Raw genomic sequence first — 19,266 nt, forward strand, 5'->3', positions numbered from 1 at the left:
TATCTATTTGTTTGTTTGTGTATTTATTTTTCAAATGGAGGTACTGAGGTTTGAACCTAGGACCTCGTGCATGCTAAGCATGCACTCTGCCACTGAGCTCTACCCTCCCCTGTGCCTAATTTCTTAACAGTGTCTTTAATGAGACTTAAGAAAGTTTTTTAAAGACTTTTTCTCTTTTAGTTTGTTTCGAGTAGTGAATCCCTCTTGACTTACTTACTCTAAGTGTATCAACTGAAGTACCGAGGCTTCGCCTAGGCTGAAGCATCCTTCTGGTACTTGGAGTTGCTTGTCACAGCCGAAAGCCTCTTTCTGTGCATCCCGGAAAATAAAAGAGCAGCATCGTGGATTATTTTTCCTGGGTCTATGCGTCACACTCTTCCCCTTTTGTCCCAACTGAGCCTTTGTCAGGAGCTGATCTGACTCAGTGCAAAGTGCTCCGGGTGTAGTTTCAAAACTCCTGATTTTCACGTGACACGACTTCTTTGGAAAGAGTTGCTTTTATGGATGGGAACGTACGTGTTTAATATTTCATTGAAAAAGTCCTGACAGAAAATGGAAACTTCTGCAGAAAATGGAGGCTGCTTGTGGCGATGACACGCCAAGGTTTGGGGAAGCCTGGGAGGTGGGGACTTGCAAGTCACAGCAAAGTGTGCTTGTTGGGATCTCATTCTCACGGTCTGCCACTAACCGCGTGTGCTTCCAGCCCCACCTGGCGGGCAGCGAGGGAGCCTTGTGTGTGTTCTTGGTCAGGCGCTTCTCCGATTTTCCAACCTGGCCATTCTAAGCGTTCACCTCTGCCTCATGCTGGCCTGACGCGCATCCCTTTCCCCTCCACTCAGTAAAAGGATGAGCAGTTTAGTTTAATGAATAATTATTGTGTGCTCACTAAACGTCAGGCATTTAGCAAACAACACAGTCCCGACCCAGCGTTACGTCAGTCTGCCTTGCAAACCTTTCTTAATTCTGTGCCTCATCCAAATAAATGTCCGTAAATAGGTATATTGACTACGGTCTCTCAGGAAAGTGCCAAAGAGACGGGGTTGCCAGATAAAATACAGAACGCCCAGTTCAATTTGAATTTCAGATAAACAATGAAAAAAACTTTCAGTATAAATATGTCCTCCACAGCATTTGGGAAATGCTAGCGCTAGAAAATTATTCATTGTTTACCTGAAATTCAAATTGAACTGGGCATCTTATATTTTCACTTGCTAAATTTGGTAGCCCTGCAAAGGGAGATGACATTTATAATGCAAATGAAAAGTCTCCCAAATCATCATTGTCTCCCTCTTTCTGTCTCCCACGCATACAGCAGAGGCTCCCAAAGTTCTCCTCCCTCTCACTCCCAGTTTCAGCTTCCAAGAACAACTAACTCAGCCTAAACAGGGTCCTCTGTCTAATGCTATTCTTTCTTTTTTTGGTTTCACCCCCCAGAGGCTCTCAATTCCACTATCTTTGGCTTCTCTGTTTTGTGCCCATATCCACCCTTCCTCCGTCTTCCTCACTGAAGCCCCAGAGGTGGTCCTGGCCCCTTCCTCTGGGAAGGCAGGGAGGGAGTAAGGCTGTGAATACATACCATTCTTTGTTCCCTGTCTGAATAGGCTAAAGCCGCAGACAAAAAGCTCTTCAGCTCTGCCTCCTCTAGCATTGCCTGATGTCACAGCTTCACTCAAGGGGAGTGTTCTTTAGTACTTCTGCAATTCTCCTCCTTTAACTCCTGAAGAAGGCCATCAGGTACGGTGGCACTAGTGGTGCCCTGCCCCAGAGGAGGGAGTAGCTGGGGGCAGAAACCCAGCCTGCACTCTCCTCCCCAGCCCACGCTCTCTGTCTGAGGCTGTGAAGCCCGGTAAACAACACTTCTTACCTCACCTGAGTCCTGAAAAATATGGCGAGAAAGCAGAGGAACTCAGGCAGATGGAGAACCAAATATTTACTGTGGCTAAAGATAGGCTGAAAGACAAGATTACGTATGAGCCAACAGTGGGTCTTCTGATTTGAGTCCTCAGAACGTGACAAGCGAGTCAGGAGTATGGACCCAGGTTGGGATGCTGCCCCAGGAAAACCTAAGGCAGGAGGACTAGACCAGAATGCGTGCTTCCTTTGAACAGCCAGAGCCCACATAAGGGAACTGGAGCGCAGCTCCTCTCCCAAATCCACCAGCAGTGTAGGTCACGGACTAGATGTGTTGGACACTTCTTGTGAGCTACTTCGGATTCCTTCACCCTACCTCCAAACCTAGGTGCTACTGAGGCTACCAGTTCTGCACAAGCTTTAAGTAACTTTGTGCGTTGCAACCTGACAGCAGCTCCCCTCACATCTTGCTTCTAGCTCCAGGGCTTGGATGCAGGATGTGCAAGCTCAGTGCACATTCAAGAGCAGCCTGAGTTAACTCCCATGGGGCCATCCTTGACCAGCGGGTTTGGAAGCCAATAGATAATACTTCCCTCGTTTTCCTTCTAGGTGGACAGTTCTGAGATACATGTTATAAGGTACCCCCAAAGGTCCATGGGATCAGGTACCAGCGGCCAAATTGCAACAACCAGTGTATTAGCTTTCCCTCTTTCCCTGCTCCACACCCTTTTCTCTTTTAGTTCTATTCTGTGAGATAATTTTCCAAATAAACTCCATGCATGCAAGACTTTGTCTAAGGCTTTGTATCAGGGAATCTGGACTAAGACACTAGTGGAGGAGAAGTGAATGAGAGAGGAAAGAGAAGCAAAGAGGGTTATGCTAACAGGTGTCCATCCACCTAGAAGGCAAACTCAAATGGAGCATAAGAACATGTCCTGTGATAGAGAAAACGTCAGAGCTTCAGCCCAGACCAAGGCTGAAAAAGATCGTCTTTGATCAGCCCAATTCTTAGATTGCAAGACAGCCAAGAAAATCTTGATCTCTAAAGAGATGAAAACAAGATGAAGAGGTGGAGAATCATCTGTAACCATGAATATGGTGATTCCAAGTGATGGAAACTCCCAGTTGGAAATGGGTCACACCGGAAAACACTTCCTTTGAGCAGAGAAAGACTGAACAGATTTGGGGCTCCTTTTAGTTCTGTGCATTTGGTTGTGCACAACCATTTTTATGAGAACCTTATGTTGCTGAAAACACATCCCCCGTACCCCGCTTACCAAATTGAGACTTGAGGACAGAGTTTTGGATGCAGTAGAAAAGGCAGCTTTATTTCTTTGCCAGACAGAGGAGGTCACAGTGGGCTAATGCCTCTACGACTGTGAGCCTACCAGGGAGAGAAGGCGGGGGGTTTATAGTAAAAGTTCAAGAGTTCAAGGGGTGGAACTAGTTTCCACAGAGATGGCACACAGGGTAACATACTGTTGCAAAGTTGTTCTTGGCTTTGCAGGTGCAAGGGTCCCCTTCCCTCTGCTGGGTATGAAGTTCACCTCCAGCTTTGGGACTCTCTTAATATTCTTGTTCCTAGAACAAAGGATGCATAGCTCCATGGGAAGAAAAACTTGTGCAGTTTAAAGTCAGGTTGATAAATGCTTTTAGTCTTTTTAACAGGCTGAGGTATGCAACTCAAACAACAGGATACAAGGAAAGCACTCTGGGGGCAAGAGCAGGGCACTGAGCATGATCCCCACATGCAGCACCGTGAGGGGGTTGGTGGTCTGTCCCTGCTCTCCAGCCCAACCTTGGTCAGCAAAAGCATGAGAAAAATCCTCTGAACCATTGTACAGTTAAGCAATTACAAACAGCACTACAGATATCAGATGGTCACCAATGTAGACAATAGGGTCCTACTCTGTGACACTTACGGGCACAGAGGAGAGTAGGGCCATAATTTTAACCCTAACTCTTCTAGTTCCTGTGTCTTGTAAAACAGTTTAATTTTAACCAAGAGAGGACACACTGCAAACTGAGGATGAAGAGAAAAATCACTGGCCATCAAGGACTTTCTCTTATCACAAGGGCAGTGCATCCTGCTTTTATAGTTCAAGTTTGGGCGGTGATATCAACCTGGCGAGACTGGGCTGTGTATTATTACGTGAACAAGAGGAGCCTTTGGGAAGTTGGGCTTGCCTCAGAGTGCCAATTCTGGCTACTGCACACCCCAAACATTTTTTTGTCTGCAGCTTTCATCCCTATGCCTAATAACTTGTCTTTTCTTACACGGTCCTGAATTACACCTCTCTGAACTCACTTTAGGTGGAGTGGCTTGTTGCTCCTTGCAAGCTTTTAAACTCAAACCACAGAGCAACTCTTGCCTGAGCCCATCCTTGAATTCTTTTTATGGGGCAGGAATTACCTTCCAGCAGATTGCTGAAGCTTCATGTAAAAACACATGCTCCTTGCAGGAGAGCTCAGATCTTGGGATGAATGTGACTCAGGCCAGGACACGTCCATCATGACTGGAATCTCCCCTGTTGAGTAGCTCTGTGCCAGGGACACGGACACAGGCAATCCCTAGAATTTTGAATGGGGCAGTGCCAATTTGAACGTGTCCAAGCTACTCTTTTTAGAAATACAGCTCATTTTCTTAGATAGAGGTAAGGCTCCCCCACGTTTCCCCATTAGCAAAGCAGAAGGAGGTTAAGAACTGGGTGCTTCTCCAGAAAGCACGGCCATCCTGACAGTCTCCTTTTAGAAGGACTTCCTTCTCAGAGCTGTCTTTGCTGCCCAGCAGGTGTCGAGCTGAATCACTGAGGACACAAATGGAAAGGGAGGGGCAAAAATAAAGGCTTTATATTTCTTCTTCAGGGACCAGGCTCCAACCTCTCCTGCCAAACTGTCCACTTCGCCACCGAAAAGCAACAAAGGTAAAGAGAAGTATCTCTGTACTTTGTGTTTCAGCCGTGCGTCTGGTCAAAGGGGAAGAGATGGGAGCAGCGAAATGCGGCACCTGGACCGGGGTGCAATGAGCCACAACGAGGGGCAGCTTAACCTTTTAGTTGGGGGTGGCTTTTTGTTAATGCAGATCAGACGTTAACACGAATATCACTGATATTGTGCATTTAAAATCCTTGAGGCGGGCTGACTTGATTTGAAATCTCCGATTAGTTTAGCAAAAGGGACGCTGTTGATCGCTTCTACTTCCTCCCTGATAATGCTTATTCAAACCAGAGCCAGTCACCGATGGCTCTGGCCTCTGTGTGATACAGCACCTCTTAGCTCCTCAGAGGATCTTAACTCCACTGGATTGGCCTTATTAACACCTTTATGTGTTGGGAAGAATTCCTTTATTTTCCTGGGTCTCAGTTTCTTCTTGTGACTTTAAAATTAGTCTCATAAAAAGTAGGTGTGTTCTGTAAATGGGTGTAAAGGCTCATAGTTCATGTTTGTGTGATGGGGTGACGATTCTGAAGTTCCTGCTACTTCTAGGCTCAATGAGCACATTGTGAAATTTAAAAGCTTTGAAGGACAGAGCGTGAGAGTAAAAGATTTGCCCTGATTTAGGGGAGAGGAGGGAGTCATTTGAGATGGTTAAGAATCTCCCCAGGCTCCGTGCCCATTGTGAGAGCTCAGTGTCTTAGCTACCCGGGAGGTGTGTTTCCCCAGATAGGACAGACCCAGCTTCTCTGTCTCCCTGCAACGCTTTAGTGGCAATACGCTCTTCTAAGATATGTTATCCATGCCTTTACAAAGAAGTTCCCACACAGGTGGGTAAGAGGGTGTGCAGGGGGCTAGTCCCCACACAGTGTTCATGGTGGCGTGGACTCCGAGGCCACTGGGTGTCTGTCACCGAGGAGTGGCTGCACGAATGTGGCGAAAGCACAGAAACCCAGCACTCAGAAGTAACAGATTACGTTTCCAGAATAACATAGATGAATCTTAAAAGCGTAGGGCTGAGTGAAAAATAAACTATTCAACATAAGCTCATTTATGAAAATGAAAAAAATGCATGATATAAGGAAAGCAATAGAATATAAGAGAACGTAAATAGAGGGACATGCTTTAAACATGTTGTGTCATCTTTGGGAACGGAGGAGACGGGACGTGTTGGGTCGAAGGCAATGAGCAAAGCAGTGCTTTGGTCCAGTGATGGCTCGTGGTACAAACTGACGGACGTGATTCCCTCAATCTTTTATGCTTATGGTTCAAAAAGAAGACACACGCATATAAACACATTAATAAAATAAAAGTGCCTGGTATGCAATAAGTAGCCCATCAGTGTATTCCGAACTCTTTTCCTGGGCAGCCCGGTAACTGTGGGGCCACAGGAACTGTGACATGTAGGCAGGCTGTTTTACAATAACAATAAGGCATAGATTTAAGAAGAATAAGCTTACATTTCCTTATAAATCCAAAATTGCATTTCAGAACCGGACACTAGCTAGAGTGCAGAGCCCAATAGGAAGAGGGTCTGGCTTGGACATGCTTCACCGTAGGATGTGGTTTCATTATTAAAGCAACTAACGGTGGGGACAGCGTAGCTTAGCAGCAGAGTAACTGCTTAGCGTGCACGAGGTCCTGGGTTCCATCCCCAGTACCTGCATTAATAAATTATAAACCTAATTATCTCCCCCTAAAAATTTTTTTTAAAAAAGCAACTAAACAAAGGCCTCCAAGGATACTGTTATTATTCAGCGTGTTACAGAGAGCTCTATTAAAATTAACTTGAACAGTATCTTGTTAAAGGCACATACTAGTATTTTCATTAAGATCAGCTAACCTTTTGTGTCATACCTTTAAAAAACTTTCAAGAGCAAAGAAAAATGTGGCCCAGGCTTGGGGTAATACAACTGCTAAGCTCCAAGAAACTGTGTTGGAGGGTCTGATGGTTGGAACCCATGACATCTACTCCTTAATCGTTATTTTAGGACAGCCAGTTTCGATTACAGGGATGTGTGATCATCTTTTTTGCCATTATAAATGTCATGGGCCATTATTTTGAAAGTCCATGAGTGACACACTTCCTTTCAGCCTCTCTCTGCCTGATGAGTGCTGAGCTCTGCACACTCCTCCATGCCCCAGTTCTCAGGCCCCAGTTCCCTTGGCTCTCTTTGGCTCTCTCAGCGCACAAAGTACTGTGTTTTAAGGAAAAGGACGACACAAATGCGTAAATCTCTGGGTCACATCCCAGAGAACACATTTCCAGTGAGCTCAGCTCTGATGTAAGGCAAGTCAGTAACTCAAATAAACACACACTGGCGGAGATACAGACCAGTCGTCTGCTGAAACAGCCTAGAGAATGTAGGCCTAGACTAGGATCCTGAAAGAAAGCAAAGCCATAATCTAGAAGATGAGAGATAGAAGAACGAAATGGTCCCAGATCCCTGGGGGACTAAATAAGGGAAAAGATGTAGCTGTGCTGGAAAAGCATGCGTGTGGTGGGCTAATTGGTCCTGGTGGACCAGAGCGGTTAAAGAGATCCCTAAAGAGAGCTGGGATGCTTCTAGCTGCAAGAAACAGAGGCCTCAACTAAAATAGCTTGAACAATAAGGATAAAGCTATCGTCTTACAGGACAAGAAATCCTGAGCTAGGGCAGATCCGGGGTAGGTTAATCCACCCACTCAATGGTGGGTCATCAAAGCCTCAGGGCCTTTCCATCAGCCTCTCTGAAATCCTGACTTGGTCACAGAGTAGCCGCTGCTGGAGCGGCGCCATGAAGACAAGACAACCTGACACGAAGAAGAGGCTGCTTCCATCCTGTGAGTCTCTTTCCATCGGAGGGAAGCCTTTTCCAGCAGCCACGTCTTATGGGCAAGGACTGCCATACTGTCCGATGTTTAAAATTTTATTTATTTTCCTCCAACTTTATTGAGGGATAATCGACAAACATAATGGTGCATATTTTAAGTATACAATGTGATAATTCGATATACATACACACATTCGATATACATACATACATACATAGACCAAGATCAAGACAATGAACGCATCCATCGCCTCACACAGTTAATGCTTTGTGTGTGCAATGAGAATGCTTAACATCTGCTGTCAGCTACTTGCAAGTCTACAATACTGTATTACTCACCATCGTCACCATGCGGTGAAGGTATCTGAAAAGAGAAAAGATGTGTGGGGCGTGAAGGCTTCCGGGGACAGTTCTGCCCGTCTCCAGCCCTACCGCCCGCCACCTCTGGCCTTCTGTGTCATGCTCTTATGGTAGAAAGTTTCTCTTTCAGGTTTTTGAGTCTCTGCTCACGCTATTCTTTCTCTCAGTAATGATCTTCCTCTATGTACATACCTGGATGACTCTTATTTCATTCTTCAAGAAGCAGCGGGCACCTCCTCCAGGAAGTCTTCCTGTAACTCCCAGGTTGGCTCTGTGCTTCCACAGCATTCTGTGTACATCCGTGTATTGTAGTACTGAGCGAATTGAAATTTCTTCCTTCGTTTCTTCCTTCCACAGATACTTAATGAGTGGCAACCCTATGGCCAGGGCTGGTGCTGGAATAAAGCTTAAAAAAACAAAGTCCTTGCTCTAAGGGATGTTGTACTCTAGGCAGACGGGAATTAGACAATAAATACATATATAACATATACACATATTTAATTTATATAAATAAATATAATATTGTTTATTCCTATTTTATCAATACCTAGATACACATGTATATATTATATATATAAATACACACATATGTAATATATATGGCAAATAAATAATAATTACTATATATAGGGCAAATAAACACAAACTGATTTATATTTACATAGCATGTATGTATATAATACACACAAACTAGGGTAATGAGATGGGGAATCGCTGGAGGATGTTTGCAATAGAACAGTCAGTGAAAGCCTTACTGATGGGATGCTGAGTGCGCAGAAGGAAATGGATGGACTGCTGGAGGGAGCCATCTGGATATCTGGGGAAGAGCACCCCAGGAGATGCTCTGAGATGGAATCTGCTTGGCGTGGTGAAGGCATGCCAGGAGGCGACATGGCTGGAACAGAGCGAGCTGGGAGACTGGTGGGTGATGAGGTCTGAGAGGCAGCAGAGGCCAGACCCCAAAGGCCTTGCTGGTCATGGAAGGAAGCCTGTGTTCTGCTCTGAGAGAAAGGGAAGCCACTGGAGTTTGGCGCAGAGACCTTGAGCTGCCCTTACGCAGTTAGTACATGAGGAACCCATCTCTTAAAAACAACACTCTGTCTTCTCTAGGAAATGTAACATAGGAGGTAAGGTCTGAAGTAGGAAGACGAGAGAGGAGGCTGTCTCTCTGATCCAGGAGAGACGTGATGATAGCTTTGCCCTGGATGCTAAGCGGAGAGAGTGAGTGATGGACCAGTGGTGAGTGTTTCTGAAGACAGAGGAAATGGGATTTTTGGAAAGTTTGAATGAGATGTGAGTGAAACACCATTTAAGGATGATCTCCAGGTTCTTGGCCTGAGCAAATGGACGAACGCAACAGCCCTTTGGGGGAGATGAAGACGGCTTTGGGGGGAGCAGGCTGGAGAGAGGGTTAGGAAGTCGAGAGTCTGTTTTTGGACATTTTACATGAAGCTAACATATTAGACCTTCAAGTAGGGATGTCAACTAGACAGCTGGATACATGAATCTGGAATGTGGAAGCAATATACACTCAGGAGCTAACAGCCTATCAGTGACTTAGAGCTCGAGGGTGGAAGAGATCACCTATAGGAACAAAAACAGAGACGAGGACCAAGGTTTGAATCCTGATGTGTGAAGTTGTACAGAGGCTGAGAATGTGAGAGAGAGCCTGTAAAACAGACTCAGAAGGGGTGGCTCCACTGCGGGTGGGAAGCAAGAGACAATGATGACCCAGAAATTAAAGGAAAAGAGTGTTCACTGGCAACTGGAGGGTCCTGGAAAGTGAAACATCCAAGAGGGCAAGAACGATGCAGAATTACTTTTGTATCTACAGCCTCCACACTTAACAGTGCTCAGCAGGTGCTTGGGGGGCTGAGTCAATGAACACTTCCTGACCCACTACTGTCCTCAGGTAACACACACCCCAGCCTCGTCGTCTTCCCTCTCAATTTTTTCTCCTCTATTCCTCCATTTTCATTGACATTATGCTGGGCTGAGGGGCTTGACCACCTTCTGATGGCATGACCTATTTGCTAGTATCACCTTGCTTTCATGGAGGGCACAGGAAATGAGGTCCCACCAAGGAGATAAAGGTGCGGAGAATGTTGCCCACGGTTGTTCTGTTGACTGTCTCCTTGTCTGTGCGAGAGTGACCAGGATGGAGACTGTGCAGGTGGGCCGCCTAGCAGGAAAGCATCTCTTTTGGCTGAGCTTCTGTAGCTCAAGGATTTTTCTGTGCAAATTCCAGGTCGAGGAGCGTCTTAAAGCATGGAAATTAAGAGCAAAAAGACCCAATTCCTTCTGCTCTTTGGCCCCAGAACAATGACGGAACACTTAAACGTACCCCAATGTTGGTGAGACAGCTTTGCACTAGTGGTTGGAAGGAACAGTGAATCTTCTCTTCTTTAGAATCTAAAAGTACTAAATGCCCCCCTTTGGCATTTACTGCTTTCTCAGAAGTGGTGACAACAGGCTGCGACTTTTCATGAAGCAGGGTGCTCAGGCTACTAAATTCATGAAATGTAGTAACTGAATGCTAGATATTATCTGTACCTCCAGGCGATCGTCTGAGCCTTTCTCCCTTCTGTTCTCAGGTAGCGCTTGGCAAGAATGGATTCCCTTAGCACAGCAAACACTGAATTTTGCCTTGATGTGTTCAAAGAGCTGAACAGTAACAACGCAGGAGACAACATCTTCTTTTCCCCGCTGAGTCTGCTTTATGCTCTAAGCATGATCCTCCTTGGAGCCAGAGGAAACAGCGCGAGGCAGATGGAAAAGGTGTGCATGCAGCAAAAAATTCCCTGCAGCCTGGAAGTCTCACCTGCACCCGCTTTGAGTCAGCCAGATTACTTCCATCCTTATCCCAGGAAAACTGCCATCTCATGAAAGAAGGAACACATTTGAGCAAAATTTATTATGAATGATGACTTAAATAATGCAATACATTACAATGCAAATAACACAATACATGCTATTCCTAATCTCTTCCTTACTGACAGTGGTTTCACACATAAATGTCTACAGTTTAATTTCAGAGTTTTATTCTTTTAGTGATTTGAACATGTATGGTATTACTCTTGCCCTCTACAATTTTAACTTACAATAAAACTTAATGACACTTTAAAAGTTACAAGTTTTTAAAAGTACTCAGTAATACATTTGGAGTTCGTGACAACCCTGTGTAGCAGGGGCAGGAATTGTTATCCCCATTTTACAGATGAGGAAACTGAGACTAAAAGAGAAAGAGTGACTTTTCAGGTTACGTAGGCTGCTGTGCGGTGGGTTTTCCTGCTGTGGAGCTTTATTTGCTGTGGGAAGTCTAGAAGAATGTCACTTAACAGCCCCAGGATGCTTGAACGTCTTATTATTGTTTGTCTTTTATTCCTTTATTCCATATTCTGATGCACTTTCATGAGTTCTTGCATTTAAAATAGGTATTGTTCGGGGAAACCATGCAATGGTTTACAACAAGCCTGATGGGCACTGTCACAGTGATGGCCTGAGAAGAGTGACAGGGGCAGGAGAGCCTGGTGGACAGGAGCTCGGTGCCTGGGGCCTGACCGACAGTGGCCTGGGGGCAAGTCCCCTAATCTCATGAGCTCAGTTTCCCTAACAGAAAATGGGGATAACAGTCTCTACTCATAAAGTTGTTGAGAGGATTAAATGAGATACGTAAAGGCTTAGTTCAGGACTTGGAATAGAACATCATTAAGCATCAGCTATTACTGTCGCTCTTTATCTGAAATGGAAAAAGAGATGCTTCTAGCTGTTAACCTTTATAGACCATATCGGGCTTTTGATGCCAATCCATCCCCTTTTTTTTTCTAGGTGCTTCATTTTAATCATATTGAAGAATCTTTAGGACCAGAGTTCAAGGACTCAGCTAAGGTATGACAATATCACTGCTGAGCTTTCAAATGCTCTTTAAGTTAAGCGCCCCGAGAAGTAATACATTCCGGGGGGGGGAGTGGCAGAGCCCCTTCTCGGGCCCGCAAGAGAGCTAGCGACGTCTCCGTGGGTCCGCTCCTTTCATTTCCCTGAGGATGGCTACGGCCGAGAGACTGTAACACAAAGACAACCACAGTAATGGAGCCCCCAGATTTTAGCACACCGTTATTGCCATCCTTACTCAAATTGTCTGTTCTTTTATGGACTGTGCCCCGTGGTGAGTCTGCCAGACTCCTCCAGGCAGTGTCTGATTTTTTAGTCCCATGGAGGGACTGAGAAAGGACCCCAATGCTTTGCCTTTTACTTACCTACCAGGAGAATAGGGCCTGATGTCACCCCACCCACGTGCTCTGGGACTGGGGTCCCAGTTCTAACAAAAGGATTCCTTTTGACACCAAATTAAATAGAACCCCCCTGTAAAAATAGTTGTGCATTTGAGAGGGACAGATTGAGAAAGGACAGAAATGCATACAGACACAGAATACTTGCTTCACAGAACCCGCCTTACCGTTAGGACATGAAAGTCTACGGTCTGGGAACATTTGCTTTAGGGAATACAGGCGTCACCCCTACAACGTCCATGAATTCAGATGCATCAAAGCTGCACGCTTCACCAAACTGCTCCTGTGAGGGACACATGGGTGTGTGAGGTCAGTTCAGGGAAGAGCTAAGTGAGTGAATGATCACACAGAAAACGGAGACGTTGCAAGGAGCGTGATGGAGAAGAGAGACAATTCTTTAGGCACAAAGGCAACGATAAAACTTGGATCATTGCCCTGACTATCCCCACGAGGATCCCTTCATTTGTAAAAGCTTTTGCTCTTGGCGTAAACCACTGGGGCCTACACAGACATGCTTTGCAGTGGTTTACAATTCTGCCCACAGTCTGTAACCGAAGTCCCCAGGTGCTGAGATTATTGGGCGAGGGGAAAGCTAGAGAAGGAAAAATGCTATAAGCTCGCCAACTCCTTGTCTGTCAGTATTTGCTGCCCTTTTGTTCAGAGGCCAACACCAGGCTGTCTAGTGTTCACATTATTTATAACTCTCCAATGGCAATGAATCAAGCAATTTAATACTCCATTCACTGTTTCCTGGTGCTTCAGTGCAGCCAAACTGGAAAGATTCATTCAGAGTTTGGAGTTCTATTCTCTCAGATCAACCGGCCAGACTCTAACTACACCCTCAGCATTGCCAGCAGACTCTACGGGACCAACGCGATGGCATTCCACCAGGTCAGTCCATTTGGAATAGCGGCCGATAGCTTTCTTGGCATTCTCTGCATTTCACACTGCCTGCTGTTTCTGTCTGCCTGTTGTGAATTCAGAATACGTTAAGCTGTGGGTTTTGGCTTTCCTTACACTATTTTTGTGTTGTTGTGCAACTGTCCTCTCTCTTACAGCAATACTTACACTGTTCTGAGAAACTGTATGGAGCCAGGCTGCAAACGGTTGACTTTGAAAGGTCTGCGGAGGAAACGAGGAAGGCTATTAATGCTTGGGTTGAAAATAAAACTAACGGTAAGGATGGGTCACATGTGTGTCTCCAGACTTCATTTGAACTGTGTTGATAAACTGAGTTAACATGCTAAGGAGGAAGGTGGGCGGGGTCTGGTTAGCTTAGTGTTCTAGCTTCAATTTAGTGCTCCAGTGCCTAGAATCATGCCTGGCACACACAAGTCGCTTAAAATTTTTTAGCATAAATGAATAGATTGATTGGTGGTGTCTGTCATAGGTGTGGATCAGGGACCCACATGCTGTGTATCTATCTAGACTATTACTGATATTGTCATTCATTTATGCATTTATTTATCATTCATTCAAAGATACATATCTTTGTGTATATATATATATACACACACACACACACACACATACATATATATTGAGCATTCACTGTTAGACATTGTTATTGCATGCTAGGTATTGTGTTTGACCCAAAAGTTCAATAAAAATTCAAACTCCCATCAAGCTTAGGACTCTGATATTCCAGATACCTGTTTCATATTATACGACAGATTATGTCCCCAAACTTTTATAAATTGCAATGCACCAAAATGCACCTAGAGGACTTGGTGTTCAGTGTTGATCAGTATATTTACAAAGCTAGCGACTCCTGGTTGCTTTTATAAATCATGACTTTCAGATATGGATTTACTTCAAGTGTTGGCATCTATGCTTGTGACAGACTCACGTTAGCGTACTTAGAGGAGGAGTGACTCTTTGAAATGCGTAACATATTTGCACATGGTGAGGTCTTGGTAAGTATAAAGCCTGATAAATATCAAAGCCACAAGAAATTATTAAAGGACTTTCTAAAAATGCAGCAGTGTGCAGGAAAGCATTGGCTGCAACCAGGTGTAAGGTGAGCTAACCCACAGCTAGCAGACGAGCTAGTCCTTGGGTGCCATCTTCTGATTAGAAGGAACAAAGTATTCAATATTCTTTGAAATAAAACTTCAGGCTTCATGGCCACAGATGAAGGCATTGTTCTGGCTTCTCAAATTCATAATTAACTTCAAAACAAGGCTCCACATTTCTGGTGACTCTTCTACTCTCTGTTACTAATAAGTTCAAATCCCTTAAATATGTTATCTATTTTTTTTTTATTATTATTATTATAAGGAAAAGTCACTAACCTCTTTGGAAAGGGCACGATTGACCCTTCTTGTGTCATGGTCCTGGTGAATGCCATATATTTCAAGGGACAATGGCGAAACAAATTCCAGGAAAGAGAGACGATGAAAACGCCCTTTCAGCTAAGTCAGGTGAGTATCTTATTTTCAGATCAATGATACATTTCGGAGAATGCAGTAACTGTTTAAGGAGAATTCAGGAAGTTTTAGTGAAAATGCTGGTCTAAGTTTTAATTGTGTTTTCTGTGAATTTTATTTTCATTATTCTTTCTGAGGTGACAGTAACCTTTCTCACTGGACACCTAGCTGGGGCCTTTGGACACTGAGATGTTCTGGAAGAGAGGAAAGCTTGTCCTTTTCTGGTTTTGGAGGAGGGGATTAGGTTTACTTATTTACTTTTTTTTTTTTTTTTTTTTTTATGGCGGTACTGGGGATTGCAACCAGGACCTTGTGCACACGCTTAAGCACGCGCTCCACCACTTAAGCTACACCCTCCCCCCGATAACTTGCCCTTTTCTTACTGTTCTGTGTATGAATTCTCCCCAGACATGCTTTCCCCAGCAAATACACTCTCTAGCAGTGTGACAGAACTATCTGTATCAATTTTCTCCCAGAAAGTCTCTAGCTGGATTAAAAAAAAATGTGATCCTAAAATCTCATTTTATCTGGAAACCTCAGCTTTGTTTTTGGAAAACACACAGATTATCATTTTTATTTCTATGTTATGTTATTTGAACTATTCGGGCTATAATAAGGACTTATTTTAAAAAATAACAAAGCAGGGGGAGGGTATAGCTCAGTGGTAGAGCGCACGCTTAGCATGCACAAGGTCCTGGGTTCGAGCCCCAGGACCTCCATTAAAAATAAATAAATAAAAACCTAATTACTCCCCACCAAAATAAATAAAAATTAAAAAAAAAACACAAAGGCTAACCTTTGCCAAGGAAAGTAATAAAGGGTGCACTTTAAAGTTCCTAAGTCACCTGTGCCTAGAACATTGATACAGATACTCGTGTTATGTCAGAAAATAGGGGCAAATACATGTGCACGCACATATGGAGCTGTACCATCTAATTACAATCTTTTTTTTTTTTTAAAAAAAGGGTAAAAGCGTAACTGTGGAAATGATGTATCAAACTGGAATGTTCAAATTGGCCTTCATCAAAAAGCCACAGATGCAAGTCCTTGAGCTGCCCTATGTTAACAACACGCTAAGCATGATTATTCTGCTTCCAGTGGGCACGGCTGATCTACAGCAGGTAAGGTGACAAGAACGCTCACGTGCAGAGAAAGAGTGTGTGCACGTGTGGGGACACACACACACACACAGTGTGGAGCCCAGGATGGTAGTGCTGTCCATCGAATTCCATCACGGTAGAGATTTAGCTGTACTGCCAGGGTCTGTGAGAGGACAGGGGGGATGCCTGGCCCCTGCCTTCAGGGTCATGTATTCTGGGAGAATAATCTATCCTTACATTCAAAAAGGGCACACGGAGGCAAAAGTGCCTGTTGTACCAACATACACACATATCAGTCGGTCATTGGACACGTGGGAAGCAGCTTTCTAGAGTAATGAAATTATAATGCTGTTTGGACCCCCCCAGTCCACAGAGATAAGCCATCTTCTTCTCAGGAGCAGTATTTCTGATCCAAATGTGACATGCTCTCACGGGCTAATCTCCATTTTTACTGTCCTGGTTTTGTGGGGAAGGGAGCACCACAGCCACGGAGATGAGGGCATGGTGGCGGCTGGAGTTTGGGTCTAATCTCTCTCTCTGGCTGCAGCCAAAGCTGCACAGCACGCAGCAGGCAAGACACTGCTGTGGGGCAACCACCGCCTGGACGTCCCAATGCTCTGCTAGAATGACAACCAGTTTCTCGGGACCCCAGCCGAGCCCCGGGGCTTGCTGAGGCTGACATAGCACGTGGATGGGATGGCCACAGTCAGGGAGGGCCTGCTTGAGGTTAAACGAAGTGGGTGGGGGGCAGGGAAAAATAGCTGGGCTGGTGTAGCATCGGGACCTCTAGCGGGCAGAGCAGCACCGCCACGGCCACGAGGACAGGCGTGGCAAGTGTGGCCTCTGAGGCTTGTGGGCTGCAGTGGGGGCATGTGGAGGCAGAGAGCATTTTGGAAGCAGTTTAGAAGTGGTCTTTGTTAACTTCTGATTCATTTATTTATTTGCTCCTTGGTTCCTCATACACCAAACATTGAGTATCTACCATGTGCTGAGAACTCTGCTACGTTCTGGAAACACAGACAAACGTGTGGTTCCAACATCGAATCATAAACGTGGTAACAAGGGCTGTGACAGACCCTGTAGAAAGTTCTATGGGAGTAGAGAGGGCCCGGGTTGGAATGAGGAGATCAGGGAGGTTCCCTAGTAGAGGAGTCTCGATGCCTCCCCAGAGGAGTGGAAGGTAAGGAGGTAGGACAGGGGACCCGTTGTTCTAACCAGAGCAAAAGCACATGCCAATGCCTCAGCCGTGCGAGGCAGCGAGATGGGCTTGACACGAAGTCGTGGTAACTTGGATGAGGGCAGAAAGGGCAAAAGGAAAAGATGCTTAGGAATGAAAACCATCTTTGTGTCTGATTTTATATCGTCAGGATGGGGAGAAAGTGACAAAGTCTTCCACTCATGTAGTAGATTGACGGAGCCTGACACACAGGTTTGGAGCTGTGGGGAGGGCTTGCCAGAGAGTTTCAAATGCTCCAGGGGAGAGGTTTGAAGGACTTACAGAAACTGATGAAACTGGGTGTAGAAGGAGCGGGCAGAGTGGGGAGGCTGCCTGGGGGACTCGGAGCACAGATGCGGGAGAGTCGCTGAGCAGACGCAGAAAGGACACTCAGAGTCCAGCTTCCGACACAATGAAGGAGGGGCTGAGGGACGAGAGCAGTGGAACAGGGGGTCCTGGCATCACAGAAGCCAAATGAGAACCCAGTTCATAAAGGAGATGCGATTGAAGGTTTCAGATAGGAGAACCCAACAGAAATGGTTTAATTCATCCAGGAAAGGCGGACTCAGTGACTTCTGCTGAGGCAACAGAGGGAGTTAAAGAGACACCTACATTCTGAGGGAATTAAGGCAAAAGACTGTAGGATACACGACTGAGAAGCTAATTATGAAATATTGATGAGAAGTAGACAATAAAAGAGGGAAGATGAAGCTGAATGCGAGTCTTTTTTTTTTTTCCAGATAGGACTTGAGCACATTGTAAAGGCAGAAAAGAAATGGACATTGCATCAGTCACACTGATGTAAACAAACAGCACTTAAAACAAATAGCACGTAATGCCGAGGGTGTGCATTTGGCTCACGTGGGCTCATCGGTGTTTTGTCACGTAGGTAGAAGAGCAGCTGAACGCGAAGACGTTCTCCGAGTGGACCAGCCCCTCTAACTTGGTGGAGCAGGAGGTTGAAGTGCATCTCCCCCGATTCAAGCTGGACGTCAAGTATGAGCTCAACTCGCTGTTGAAATCCCTTGGGATGACCGACATCTTCAGCCAGGTCAAAGCTGATCTTTCTGGAATATCACCTACCGAGGGCCTCTTTGTAACAAAAGTCATCCACAAGTCATATGTGGATGTCAACGAGGAGGGCACGGAGGCAGCTGCGGCCACGGGGGTCATCGTGGTCGTGAAAAGACTCCCCATCCGAGCTCAGTTCATGGCGAACCACCCCTTCCTGTTCTTCATAAGGCACATCCAGACCAACACGATTCTCTTCTGTGGCAAGCTCGCCTCTCCCTAAGCAGCGGGGCTGAGCCAGGCTCAGAGTCACAGAGGAGGTGCAGGGACAAACCCCTTCCTGAAAGCAGTTCATACGTCATACACGCCCGTGCCTCCATTTGCTCCTCTGCAAAATGGGGCTAAGCTCTCTCCCAGCTTACTCCGTGAGTTGGTGAAGCCCTAAATTGATGCTAATCCCAGAAGAAGGGATGTTTACAAAAAAGCCTCCCTCGCTCTCTTTTCTTTGGGGCCTCATTTAAGTGTTGTCTGGCTGAGCAAGTCAGTGAGAAAAGTCTCAAACAATGAGCTTTTCTTGACTTGGAGAAGTCAGTGAGCTCTTGAATCAGTGACCACTTTACCTTCTGAAAACCAAATGAAGGGCTTCAACTTCGGTTGGATTTTAAAATCTGTTATTTTCCCTGCGTGTGTACATCTAACACTGTGAATTCTAATAAATACATGCAATGCCTTCAGTTCTTTGAGGATTTTCCATACTCGGCAGCAATTAACTACTTAACGAAAGGAGACTGTGGACAAGGGGACGTCTATTCAGTGAGCATTTTAGTGGAATCTCTGGCCAAATCTTTTTGAGCTTTAAGTTGAATTAATAGGTTTTTCTTCCTCTTCTTCCTTCCCTCCCTCCTCTCTCTCAAAAATGCAATGCGTAAAATTTCACAACAGCAGAAACCAGTAATCAATCAGAAAAGTTTTACTAAAAAAATTTTTTTTTAAAGAAAGCCTCCTTAATTCCTATTCAAGATAATAATAATCTGGTGATAGGGGCCATAATCCATGCACTGCCTTCCCAGGGCCCTCTTTCTTCCTGGCCTCCCTCCGAGGTCTGAACACAGACCAGCTGCTCCAATCTCCCGTCTCTCCCCTTCCGGGCAGAGGTAGTGATGGGCAGAGTCCTTTTACAGCTGAGAGTGGGGGCATCCAATGATGGCTTTTCCTTTCCTAGAAGGGCACTGAAGGATGGGCTTACTTTATTCTTTAATAATA

The 19,266-nt window shown here is 45.3% G+C and overlaps 1 protein-coding gene across 1 annotated transcript; it reads left to right on the forward strand.

Annotated features, from left to right (window-relative positions):
- The first annotated feature begins 4,665 nt into the window (after positions 1 to 4,665).
- Positions 4,666 to 18,820, forward strand: SERPINB11 (serpin family B member 11). The gene is made up of 8 exons (XM_045521453.2): positions 4,666 to 4,775; positions 10,553 to 10,736; positions 11,787 to 11,846; positions 13,010 to 13,138; positions 13,306 to 13,423; positions 14,528 to 14,670; positions 15,642 to 15,797; positions 17,882 to 18,820. Exons 2-8 carry the CDS (start codon positions 10,569 to 10,571, stop codon positions 18,284 to 18,286), a joined length of 1,179 nt encoding a protein of 392 aa, XP_045377409.2. The 5' UTR covers positions 4,666 to 4,775; positions 10,553 to 10,568; the 3' UTR covers positions 18,287 to 18,820.
- The last annotated feature ends 446 nt before the right edge of the window (positions 18,821 to 19,266 follow it).

This window comes from Camelus bactrianus, chromosome 30 (assembly GCF_048773025.1).
Source record: "Camelus bactrianus isolate YW-2024 breed Bactrian camel chromosome 30, ASM4877302v1, whole genome shotgun sequence".
Classification (NCBI taxonomy): domain Eukaryota; kingdom Metazoa; phylum Chordata; class Mammalia; order Artiodactyla; family Camelidae; genus Camelus; species Camelus bactrianus.

Coding starts and splice junctions, on each gene's coding strand:
- SERPINB11 (XM_045521453.2), top strand. CDS start 10,569: ATGGATTCCCTTAGCACAGCAAACACTGAATTTTGCCTTGATGTGTTC. Junction 10,737..11,786: donor GCGCGAGGCAGATGGAAAAG/GTGTGCATGCAG, acceptor TTTTTTTTCTAG/GTGCTTCATTTTAATCATAT. Junction 13,424..14,527: donor GGTTGAAAATAAAACTAACG/GTAAGGATGGGT, acceptor TATTATTATAAG/GAAAAGTCACTAACCTCTTT.